The sequence below is a fragment of the Solanum dulcamara genome, chromosome 8 (genome assembly GCF_947179165.1).
Source record: "Solanum dulcamara chromosome 8, daSolDulc1.2, whole genome shotgun sequence".
Lineage (NCBI taxonomy): Eukaryota > Viridiplantae > Streptophyta > Magnoliopsida > Solanales > Solanaceae > Solanum > Solanum dulcamara.
Window position 1 is genome coordinate 71,234,105 of NC_077244.1, and position 13,015 is coordinate 71,247,119.

A 13,015-nucleotide genomic window follows, 5' to 3' on the forward strand; every position below is an offset into this window, starting at 1 on the left:
TTTTAATAAGTCTGAGCAACATAGGTAATAATACCATTTTTTTTTCTTATCTCCATTCCCAGTTGACACCATCTACGTCTCTTTCTGTTGTCTTCATCTTACAAACTCAAAGCAAGTGAACTTCGCGAAAGAGAGAAGCTCAGAGCAAGAAAGAATAAGCATTAACAAGAAGCAACAGAGAGTGTCCTTTATAATCAACCAATTCTGGAAGATGTTGAGAAACTATTACAGAACATTATTAATTTCCTTGACTTGGTTCCTATTTTACGACAGACATTTGACTACTAACTGGATTATATAATCAAGAATCATTTGCCACCATATGCATTTTCTGCTGGTTGAACAATATTGGATTATTATACTTAAGTAATAATAACACATTTAACATCTCATTAATATACTAAATGTTAGCCTTTTCTCTTGAAGTGAGTCCAGAGCTTCATTAGCTCGTTACTGCTCAATGGTTTGACTAGATAATCTGTTGCTCCAAGCATCAAACCCTTCAAGACGAGAGGAATCTCGTCCTCATCCAACATCACTTCCACAACAGAATCGTAGACAAAAAGAAAATATACATTAGACGAAAAGAAAGGATATATATACGAGATACATCCAACATCACTTCCACATCAAACCCTTGTACGAGATTTCTATTATTCCGAGTAGAAATACAAAATGGAAAAAGAGATTACTGATCACTGGAATGTGTTTTAAATTGATGTCCTGATTGATGAAATTGAAAATCTTGGCTCCATTGGATATAAGAAGAGAGGGTTCAGCAAGTATGATATCTATACAATGCCCGCGAGAGTTTAGTGCATCTAACGCATCTGCTGCTGAATACACTGGGGTAACTGTGCAGCAAGAAGCAAAAATAGAAGGTGAAAAAATCTCAATGTAAAAGAGACGAAAGAAGAAAAACAAATCCAGATTTCTTGATCATTGAGTGGAACATTTAAAATGAGGCATTAATCTTCTTTTAAGCAATTAGAGTGAAGAATCCTTGACTCAATAACTCACAATCATGAATTTATATAACATCTTCCTCTCAAGTTTTAAGAGATAGTAACGAAAAATCACTCTCTCCAAATCTCAAGGATGAGATTTTTTCAAGCGTTATACCTGGGTTAGTTGCTGTTGAATCATGTCACTGACCTAATGACAAGTCTTCCTAACGGAAACACAGGGCAGCAATCCTAATGACAAGCTTTAATTAGGAAATTTCACTGTACCTAATGACAATATGCTATTCAATTAAGGAGTAACATACCTAATCTAATAATTGCCCAAAATAGAATATATAACAGAATGATTTTAGAAAGCAATGTAGGAAACGACAATAATAAGGTATAAAATTTTGCATTATACTACAAGGTGCCAATGATAATTAGGAAGCAATTTTTTCATGGAATAAGGTATTGGCAGAAATATTACCCTGGTAACAACATTTCTTAAGAAGGGCTAACACTTGCTGGCAACCCTCGACGTCAGTGTCACAAAGCAGAACACTCACATTGCTCAAATCCATCAGATTATTGGTCATAACATGATCCCTCTTGCTACTATTTTCACTGACAATAATGCTCTCAACCGAGTCCATTGACACTATATAGTTTGGAAGAAGTAGTTACTATATAGTTTGGCAAACGAGGACTGTCAATATTCTATCGAGTCTGTGTTTGTCATATATACATGAGCTATATCCAACAGGAAGTTTGGTTTACCAAATTTTTAAAGCAAGCCTAACTTCTAGTTGACTGTATACGTTTGTCCCGTGTGCTGCATTTGTTTGAAAGAAATTTAGGATTAGCTCCAATTAGCAGAAAGGAAAACTAAAGTGGTTTTGCTAATTCCATTTGCAGTTTAACTGCAATTTCAATTTCTCTTTCCCTTCGAATTCCATATTCCTGGGAGCAAATCTGAAGAAGAAGAACCCTCATACTCTCGGCCACTGATGTTCATACTCATCGCTTCTCAAAGACCAAGGTTCTCTAAGGGGATTGAGTATATGCATCTCTAATAGCAAACGAGTTAAGAAATTGCTGATCAGTAAGGACAGAGTTCATATTCTAGTTGTTATGATTGCTATAATCACCATGGAAAAAAGTTTGGCCAGAGCTTCTCATACAGCACACAAGTTTTTAGCAATGGGGACCATTTGGGAGCATCACATCATCACATGTGTTTGTTTATAGTAGGAAGGAGGAAGTTAGTCAGCTTTCTTTCTAAAAGCACAAATTCCTCTTTGGCACCAAACAGAAACTAAAGCAATGCAAAAGATAGCCACCAATCTATGCATTTTTCATCAGCTTCACGTGTTGGAGAAAATCAAATACTTATCTTTGGATCACCTAAACAATTCGAAATCCAATGAAAGACAATATAATCAACTTCTGTTCAGGTATCATATGGACTGAAGCACACTTTATCTGTGACAAATCATTCACTTACTTGACTACTAATGCTGTGGGCACTGGGGACGGAAACTTTCGTGGATTGAATTTGGTGATCAGAAGTACAAACACGTAAACTAATTCTGATTAGCAAAAGTATGTGTGTGTACTTTTCCATATACAAACTAAATATCATCATGTTGTTAGTTGTATGAATCCATGTCCCTACATTTAAACTATCAACTACACGCAAGAAACAAATAAGTAGAAGCAAAATCTATTTCTTTAAGCACCCAAAGGTGTGTCCCAATGGTGGTCAATGAAGTGGGTTCACCTAGGTGATATTCTTCCCATTACCTTATATTTATGTTGCTCGAACTCTTAAAAAATGTCAACGGGTGCATATCAGATTCTCCAAAAGTAGCGTATTTTTGAAGAATCTGACATGGGTGTGGCATCAAAATTGAAGACACCGCAAATTAGCCTAATATATACTTGTTGGTGGGAGATTTCATGTATCCCGTCGAATTAGTTGAAGGTGTGAATGCAGCCCAAACATAATGGGTAAAAAAAATCATTTATGGATTTTAACAAAATGAAATTTAGCAGAATCACTTGTACTAGTATAAATAAATAGAGAGTTTAGATTACTTTAAATGAAAATGTAAGAATATCCCATATTTGGTTGAAGTATAATGAGGTGTTGCCCTCAATTGTCTTGAGCAATTCTCGCCTCAGGATATCATATTTCAAAAATTATGTCTAAAGATTAAAAGAGTGAGTAGCATCATTAGCAATTAAATTAAACATATATTTTCCAGAATTTTTTTTTACTTAAATTACGAGATTGTTGTCATAGCCTATAAATAAAATGTTAATATAGAAAAGTGAAACATCATAATATTATATTATATTATATTATATTATATTATATAATATTATATTATATTATATTATATTATATTATTTTATATTATATTATATTATATTATTTTATATTATTTTATATTATATTATATTATACTTCCTCCATTTCATACTAAGTGAATTTTTGAGGGATTTTTCATTGTTCAAAATAATTGAATTGTTCAAAATTCAAGAAAGATGTTTGAGACTTTTTCCATATTTGCCCTTTCATTTATTGAAGTTTTATATTGTCTAGGAGATAAATCACACTACTTGCAAAGTTATATTTATGATTTTAAAAGGACAATAAGGAAAAGTATGGTTCAAATTATGTCATTGAATGTTTTTCTTAATATGTGTGCATTACTTCAAAAATTCATTTAATATAGAATGGAGAGAGTATTATATTATTATATTATATTAAAAGTGGGAAGAATTTTAGACAAAAGTTAGATTACAGTTTTATCCCTACATTAAATTTAAATATTATAAATTATTTAATAATTAAATATTAAATATTAAATCATCATATTAGTACATGAATCAACCACCATAAAGTCTCTTAAATTTATTTTCTTTGTATTAATTTCATGTTTAAGTATTCATTAATTTTTGTTTTTGTTCATCTTCCAATTGAAAATATGAATAGTTATGTTTGTCCTTCACAAAAAGAAAAAATCATACAAATCTATATTAATGTGAAGTATATTACATAAATTTTATTACCACTAACTTTCCATTATGTGAATATATGTAACTCCCACTAATTATATTCAATATGATTTTTAATCACACATCTCATCCTCATCCAATGACATCATGCAACTCTTTGTATTCCTCAAGTCTATTCTATAAATAGTGATATTTGACACAATATCAATTGAAAAAAAATGAGAAAATTGCAAAAAAGACAAAAAAGGAGGTGCACATGTACCGTTTAAGAAGAAAATGCGTATTTTACGCGTTTCAAAAGTTTATTTTACACAAAAACGTGTATTTTACGCGTTTTCAGTTTCTTATAAATAGAGAGCCTCTTGCCCTCATTTAGATTATCCCACAAAAATACAATCTAAAAGAGTAAGAACACAAAGGGAGTTATACACCAAGATAAATATTGTTTATTATTGTTTTCTCCTTGTATTTGAGAGCAGTGTACCCCCATATTATCATAGTAAAATTCTTCTACCCGTGGTTTTTCTCCTCTATCTGTTTGAGAGATTTTCACCGAAAATTCTCGTGTTCAATTTATATTTATTATTTATTATCATATCAAATTTTAGTTGTGGTGCTTCCTCCCCCTAACAAAAATCTCTATGCTCTCTTCTTTTGTCTCTTTTAATTTATTTTGTTTAGTGTTTATGTTTCTTTTGTCTCTTTTTCCCGAATCCCGCGCATATCGAAAGATTTAGTGTACCGGACTATCCTTTAGTGTTTATGTTTCTTGTTATTGTACAACTTTTTATTATGTTGTTGTTATTATTATTGAGAATTTACCGTGGTTTACTGCTTTGTATAGATTAGCCTAGCATGTGATATTTTTGTAACCTCATTTGAAAATTATATTCTATAATAGTTAGTTATTTTTACTTTATGTACTTTTAGTAAATTTTGTAATTAAGAATATATTTTTTTACTAGGAAGATATATGTATTTTTTTATCATAAAAATGATGAATATTTTTAGTAAATATCAATAAATCTAAAAAAGATAAAATATGCTATTTGTAATATAAAATTAATGAAATATTTTGGGATAAACGTGCAAAAGCACGTCCCCTGGACCAGTAACATGAAAAATCAGTTAAAAATATCAGGCTATTATATTAAAATTGTTGTTATAATGAATGATGACTAGAGAAAGATTTTGACTGTATATCATATTTATTATAACAATCAAATCAAGTAATTTGACAAATCAGAAAAACTTTTAGCTAAATCAACTTTATCTTTTTCTTTATTTTTCATGTAAAATATTTTACCTTAATTTTAGATCTATTTCTTGAAGTCAATACTAAACGCACAGAAACTACTACAGCAAGAACTGGTAATGGAGATGTAGATATGGATGCATCTGATAATCACCTGCGTGATCAGCAATGTCGTCTCAAAACTTGAAAACCCTTTTCCTCGTAAAGTCCCAAGTGATTTCAAGAACCATTGCAGCGTTGCCATTTTCTACTGCCCCTTCTCCATCAAACTTAACCGCCGCAATTCTCAATGCCAAGACCCGTAGCCAAGCCATGCGGCTTTTCACTTCAGCAACCTTAAGAACAGACCCAACAAAGGATCTTACACTACATTCAGCCATCATTCATTATTTAACCAGAGCAAGATTGTATCTTGACGCCAGGTGTTTGATAAAACGCCTCATTGAAAATCTTAGAAAAAGAAGCAACCCCAAAAAGTTTTGTTCTTTAATTTTCAATGATCTTGGTAAAATAGATTCTGGGTCTAGCTGTAATGTGTTTGGGGTGTTGATTATTGCGTTATGTGAAATGGGTTTTGTTGATGACGCTTACTGGGTGTACCAAAAGATGGGAGAGTTACCCCCTTTGCATGCTTGTAATGCTCTTTTAGATGGGTTTGTAAAATTGGGCAAGTTTGAATTTATGTGGGGTATTTATAGGAATATGATCTCATTTGGGTTATGTCCTAGTGTAGTGACATATGGAGTACTGATTGATGCATGTTGTCTGGAAGGTGAGATTTTGAAAGCTAAAATGCTACATGATGAGATGGCGGAGAAAGGGATTCAACCAAATGTTGTGATATACACCACTTTGATACGTGGGTTTTGCAATGAGAATAAGATACAGGAAGCCGATAGCATGTTCAGCAAAATGTGGGAGATTGGAGTTATGCCTAATCTTTTCACTTATAATACTCTAATGGATGGATATAGCAAGATGGCCGATGCCGGAGCCTTTCAACTTTATCAAGAAATGCTGAATCATGGAATTCTTCCAAATGTTGTTACTTTTGGTATCTTGGTTGACATGCTTTGCAAAGCGGGTGAGGTGATAGCAGCAAGAAACTTATTCGCATCTATGGTGAAGTTTGGGGTAGGTCCCAATTTATTTGTCTATAATTGTCTGATTGATGGCTGTTGTAATTCGTATGATATGTCAACCGCACTAGAGATGCATTCTGAGATGGAAAAGCTTGGTATTTCTCCGGATGTTGTGACTTATGGTACGCTGATAAAGGGTCATTGTACGCTGGGGAAAGTGGACGAAGCAGAGAGGTTTTTGCTGAAAATGGACGCAACAGGGGTGGTCATGAACTCTGTGGTTTATAATCAGCTGATTGATAGGTATTGCAAGGATAGAAATATGGAGAAGGCTTTGGCATTGTGTTCTCAGATGATAGAGAAGGGTGTCCAGCCCGATGTAGTCACTTTCTCTATATTGATAGATGGTTTTGGTAAGGTAGGGGATCTAGAAGCTGCAATGGGTGTCTATACTGAAATGGTTATTAAAGGCTTGAAGCCTGATGTGGTTGCTTATACAGCTTTGATTGATGGTCACTTCAAAAAAGGAAACACAAAAGCTGCTCTAAGGCTACATAAAGAGATGATGGAGGCTGGAGTTGCTCCTAACGCTTTGACTTTTACTTGTTTGGTTGATGGATTTCTCAAGAATGGAATGATTGGTGATGCAATCAATTTTTTCTTGAAAATAAGCAGTTCTGGATCTGCAGGAGTAGAAGTAGGCTGCAGTAATGGTGCTCTTTCTTTCCCTAACAATGTTACTTATTCGGCGTTAATCCATGGTTTATGCAAAGATGGGCAGTATTTCAAAGCCAATAAGTTTTTCGTGGATCTACGGCGCAATGGTCTTTATCCAGATTTTCCTACTTATGCCATGATGATACGACGTCATTTTGAGGGCAGGCACATAACTCGTGTCATGATGCTAAAGGCAGATATGTTAAAGACTGGTTTTATGCCTAATCCTTTCATGTACAAGGTCTTGCTCAAGGGCTACCAAGACATGGTTGATCTCAGTTCAACTCGTAAGTGTTATGAGGAATTAAAAGATTCAGGTCTAGTTTGTTCCGGAGCATCTCTAATGCAAAGCCTCCAGGATCATGTAAATAGCAGTGCCCTGTTGACTTAACTAATTATTATGTTAGAGGCATCCTTGTCTGTCTGTAAAATTCAGTATCTTCTGAGTAGCACCAGCCTTTTGAGTTGTGCTGATTATAGAGGAGTATCTCTGGGGAGCTATCGATTTTGCAGTTAGGGGAAAGAGCGAAGAGCAACTGAAGTGAGCAACCTCAAACTTCTGGATTGGAGCATCACTAAGGCTCAAGTGCACCCTCGGATTACAACTGTAGCAAAACTTCGGAATATGAAAGATGTCATAGTTTTCAATGGCCATTATCCTGCAGATGCTATGGCAGGGGATGATTGTGGAGAAGCTGGACCTGATATTGAAAGAGTTGTCAGAAATCTGATGCTATAGACTAGCATGCATAACCAATAAGAGGCAGGAAATGCAGAATTTCATTTCACTGCAGGCACATGATCGCGAGCCTCCTGGCCTAAATTGTTTTAGCATTATGTTTTGGTCTTACAATCTAGTAGAAAACCATAGATCTTGATGATACAACTTCATAACTGCAAAAAGTGTCAAGGCACTGTAAGTCAAAATAAATAACTCTCATTCAATTATCTGCAGCTAGAGCTGATTTTTAAGCTAAGCTCGCGAATGTAAATTACTTGATACTTCATTCATGTTTCTTTGGGTTGGAGTTCTTTGACAGATGCTTCCAACTTCTAAGATCTGTTTGGAATATATTGTAGTTCCTCTCCTAGTTGGCTAGTTTCACATAGTATATAGTATATACATACAGATTCAAGTCCCACAAAAGAAAAAGGCGGAATGACCTCGGAGACTCTGTATTTGGCTTCGTTTGTCAGTTGAACCCTCCTACTTAACAATTTGCCAACTGAACCCTTAAACCCATTAGAACACAACATTTCAAACCCCTCTGACCATTGACCGACTTATGTGGCGTTGAGTTGGATAAACGCATGAAGCATGCATTTTAAAGCGAGTACATACATAATTTTAAATTAAAATTATTTTTAAAAATAATAATTAATTTTAATTTTTTTTAAAAAAAAACACACCCACGCCTAACTTTCTTCTTCTAACTTAGCCTCTTCCGCACCCAATCCTCAAAATTCTTCTCCTCCGGCCTTTTTCTTCTTCGAATTCATCATCACACCCATTCTTCTCCTCCTCATCTTCTTCTTCCTCAACTTAACATTCCATCCCATAGTCCCTTTGCTGGCCACTCCCTACCTCTCTAATTTTTAGTTTTCTAGATTTTAAAAATATTGGTATCATTATTTGTGTTAGTTTCAAAGAAGAGGTGTGTGTATGGATTAACATGAAGGGTGGTGATGGGTATTGAAAAATTTTAAACTTCATGGATGAATTTGAAAAAACTTAAAAAACAATAAATGGGTCTTATAAATTTGTGAAATTAATTTTAAAATGTGATTGATGCTCATTGGGTTTGTGTTGGTAAACTTGTAGTTGAATTTTCAAGTTAAATGGGAAGAATTTCACCTATTTAGCATGAATTTGGTATTCAATTTGTAAGTAATATGAGGAAGATGACTATTTGAATTTTTTCTGAAATTGCAAAAGTGACCTATTTGATTTTTTATTTTTTTAAAATATAATTTCTTATTTGTCATTAAAAAATGATGTGGAATGTCACGTGGAGTCGAGTATATTACACGCACAATAATTGGATGAGAAAAGGACTTGAAATGTTGTGTTCTAATGGGTTTAAGGATTCAGTTGACAAACTGCTAAGTAGGAGGGTTCAACTGACAAATGAAGTCAAGTATAGAAATGTCCGAGATCATTCCGCCAAAAAAAAAGGGAATAAAATAATTTTTTTTCTAATCTCAATTCTCAACTAACTAATTATAATCAAAATTCTCTATAATAATCCTCAATAACATATTTCACTATATATTCTATGTGTCTCTATAACAGTATTTTCTATTGCAACCAAAAAATATCTCAACAAATGATGTAGTTATAGCATTTTCTCATACGTTACGTGTCAAATTAGGGAAGGATATTATTAGGTCAATGTCGATATAACGATATATAGTAGGGAACACGTGAGAATGTTTGATAACATATTTTATTAAACCCAATAATATTTTAGTGTTTAAATATATGGAGAATTGTTTGACGTGAGCCCTTATGATTGGTAGAAAATCTCCAACAAAATAATGCACATCACAAATCATGACCTTAGTTTGTTAATTAATTTGCTAACCCCTTAGGGACAAAAATATCGTTTTAGTAGTTAGCTACTAATGACTAATATTCTATATGATAATTAATAATTAAAGTGGATGTTCATGTGATTTCATTTCAAAACCCACGTCTCTTTTTCTTAAATTTTAAGTTAAATCGCAGGAAATCCCACCACACTACACTACACTTTCGACACAGGAGAAGAGGACCGGGCAGTTTGTATCATCGGGATAGGACTCAAGAAATTTAAATAAAATAAAATAAAATAAGGCTATAAATTCCAAAATTCAAATCTTGAAATGTATATATTTATAGTCAGAGGCGGATTTATTAAGCCCATAGGGCTGCTATGCCATCCACAAACTTCGACGGAATATCTCTCTCTCTCTCTATATATATATATAACTTATATAAATAATAAGCGTGCCACCCAGAGAATCAATAAAGTCTCTAGTGCCAGTGGCAAAGGGTCATATGTATTTTATGTGAGGTTGCGGGATCAATTTTTTGTAATAAAGTTTATTAATTAACTATGATTAAAAGAAGAGATGTTGGTATTTAAACTTTCCAACTTTGGTAAGATTTTGGAAAATATTCATTTTCTAAAATTCTGAGAACAAATGGAACTACTTCAGTTAAATAATATTAATTTTTTTAATATAGAACTATAGTTTTACAACTTGAGTCACGATCAAGGTCTATAGACATTTTTAAAAAAAGAAATCTATCTATTTTTGAAAAAATTGTCTAACATAAAATTACTTTATTTTTCTTTGATATTTTATGGCAAAGTAATTTTCAATACTTTTTATTTAATATCTAAATGCTACAAATTCTATTTTATAATTTACAATGTTTTTTCTTCGTAAAATAACTTATTTAAATGTGGATTGTGAATTGACAGAAATTTAGTCTATGAAGAAACATTTTTTTTTGTGAATGGAAAAATTATAGATAACGAAAATGATTTAAATAATGGTGCTAAAAAGTGTGATATGACTTATTTTATAGTTAAAACAAGATAGATTTAAATGATAATATATATCCTTTAATCTTTAGACACTTGATTACTTAAAATTTTGAATTATTGATATATAAATAAGACATGGAGAGGAGTCGGATCCTCTAAATATCAACCTCACTAGCTCAGCCGCCTCAGCGTCACGCTGCTATCAAGAGCGGAGCCACATTGTGGCTAGGGGGGTTCATCAGAACCCCCTTTCATGAAAAATTATATTATTTATACATGGTCAAATAATTTTGTATATATAAATAGTAGATGTCGTTCATGAGTCTACTTCTTCAGATTTTGAACCCCCTTATTGAAAATTTTGGCTCCATCGACTAATACTGCTGCTTTCTCCGTCGATATCAGACGATCGACCCACTGTATCATTGAGAGACTTCAAATCCTTAATCCGCCTCTCACGGCAGTGAAAGAACAACATATTATACCGACAAATTTCGTTCATTATCTTAAGATTAATGTATGTAACGTGCACTTCTCAATTATATTGTCATATGTAATATGGTGACATCTGGACTCGGGAGGGTTAACTTTTTTCAATAAATAAGCTCGGAATGTCATTAGGGTTACTTTTGGCAAAATTGATACTCCCTCCATCTCATTTTAATTGTCATGTTGTGTTTTTTGAAAGTCAATTAGACTAATTTTTAAAGTTAAATTATATTACTTTAACTCCATATTATAAAGTAAAAATTAGATATTCAAAAACTATACGAAAATACTATAAGTTATAATTTCATATCAATATAGTAAAAAAATATATCTTAAAATATTAATCAAAGTTCATATAATTTGACTCTAGAGGGAGTATAAAGTTTAATTGTTGGGAGTAAACAAGCAAAATATATACTCCACATCCCATAAAGAGACTATTTTCTTGTTAGTTAGGAATTAGATTTTATAAAAACAACTTTATCTTCTCATTTTACATCTAATGACAACTTTTTATAGTCACCCAAAAATAGTATGACATATTTAAGATTATAAATTTTAAAAAAAATTATAATCATATAGATATAATTATGACATATTTAAATATCAAATTTTAATTTTTTTTTACTTTCTTAAATTTCGTATTCAGTCAAATTAACATCATGAGAATTGAAATGAAAGGAATATAAAGAAATCAATAAGAATTCATTGAAGAAGTGGATTTTTTCTTAGTAGTTTAGTATTTCTTTTTGTATGTACCTCATATCTAATGATGGAGAAGAAGAATCTTCAGCACTGTTTCCATTGTGACGAAAAAGATTATTAATTCTTATTTCTATATCGGCCAACATATTATATTCGTGAATTCTATTGAAAAATTCAGTAGTGGGGGTGAGTATGACAAACAATAAGAATATTGTGGCGTCACAATAGAATGTTTGTCCAAAATGTTGATTTAGCAAATTGACATGTGTGGAAACATAATTGAACAACCTAAAATTCACTGTTTTACAATTAGGGATTGTAGCACACACTTGAAAGTAGAAAAATCCTCACACGTCTCTGATATTTAGGGATGATATAAGAGGTATAGACTAGAGCGAGGCGAGACAAGCTTGGCAAGGTAAACGAGAATGAAATTTTAACTCCTCTTATCCTACCGTTAGGATTTTTTGAAGGCTACTCTCTCCTAAATTCTAATTATATTTCTTTGAAAAGGTATCTCAAAAATTTTACAAATTCATGAAATATTATTATGTCAAACTCTTCTTGATAATCAAATACCTTCAGGAAGATCCACAATTTTTTTTTCATGGAGATCAAATTCAAATTATCCTACCTAATTCGAGAGATATGCCACGTCTAACGACTTTCGAATTACGATGGATATCAAATCCAAATCATTCTAGTTTGAAAAATATGTCATTAACGACTCTTGAATCAAGGAGAATATCCAAAAAGAAGAATCAGGGAAGGAACATAATTGTACCAATACTATTTATCAACAAAATATTCTTATTTATTCATATTTTTTTGTGAATATAATTTTAATTTTTTTCACTTTAAAATTTATTGCAAATAAATATAATCATAGAATCACAAGTCCTAAAAAGAATTCTTAAAGTCTCATACCTAATCAAATACCGTCGTGTGAAAATATTTGTTCCATGCTTAGTAGGAACAACCGAGCAAATGATATATCGCCAAGTAGAGAAAATTTGCATCATAATAAAAAACTTATGAAAGTAAAAAACTTATCTTTTGTGGAAAATATTACTATATGACATGTAAAGTACTTAAAAAGTCTTTGACCATCACAGAGAAAAGAACCAATAAAAAGACAAATTAAACCTCATATCGAAGTGGATATATAATACACCCTCCGTTTTTATTTGATTTTCTAATTTTAAGTTAACAAGAAATTTTAAAAAAAACAAAAAAAAAAGCTTTTGAATCTTATAATTT

The 13,015-nt window shown here is 32.1% G+C and overlaps 1 protein-coding gene across 1 annotated transcript; it reads left to right on the forward strand.

Moving 5' to 3' along the window:
- Nucleotides 1-5,227: 5,227 nt before the first annotated feature.
- LOC129901553 (pentatricopeptide repeat-containing protein At5g61400-like) lies at nucleotides 5,228-8,137 on the forward strand. Its single transcript, XM_055976772.1, is given in 2 exon segments — nucleotides 5,228-7,363; nucleotides 7,366-8,137. Coding segments are annotated over 2 exon segments (2,001 nt in total). The 5' UTR covers nucleotides 5,228-5,394; the 3' UTR covers nucleotides 7,398-8,137.
- Nucleotides 8,138-13,015: the final 4,878 nt, after the last annotated feature.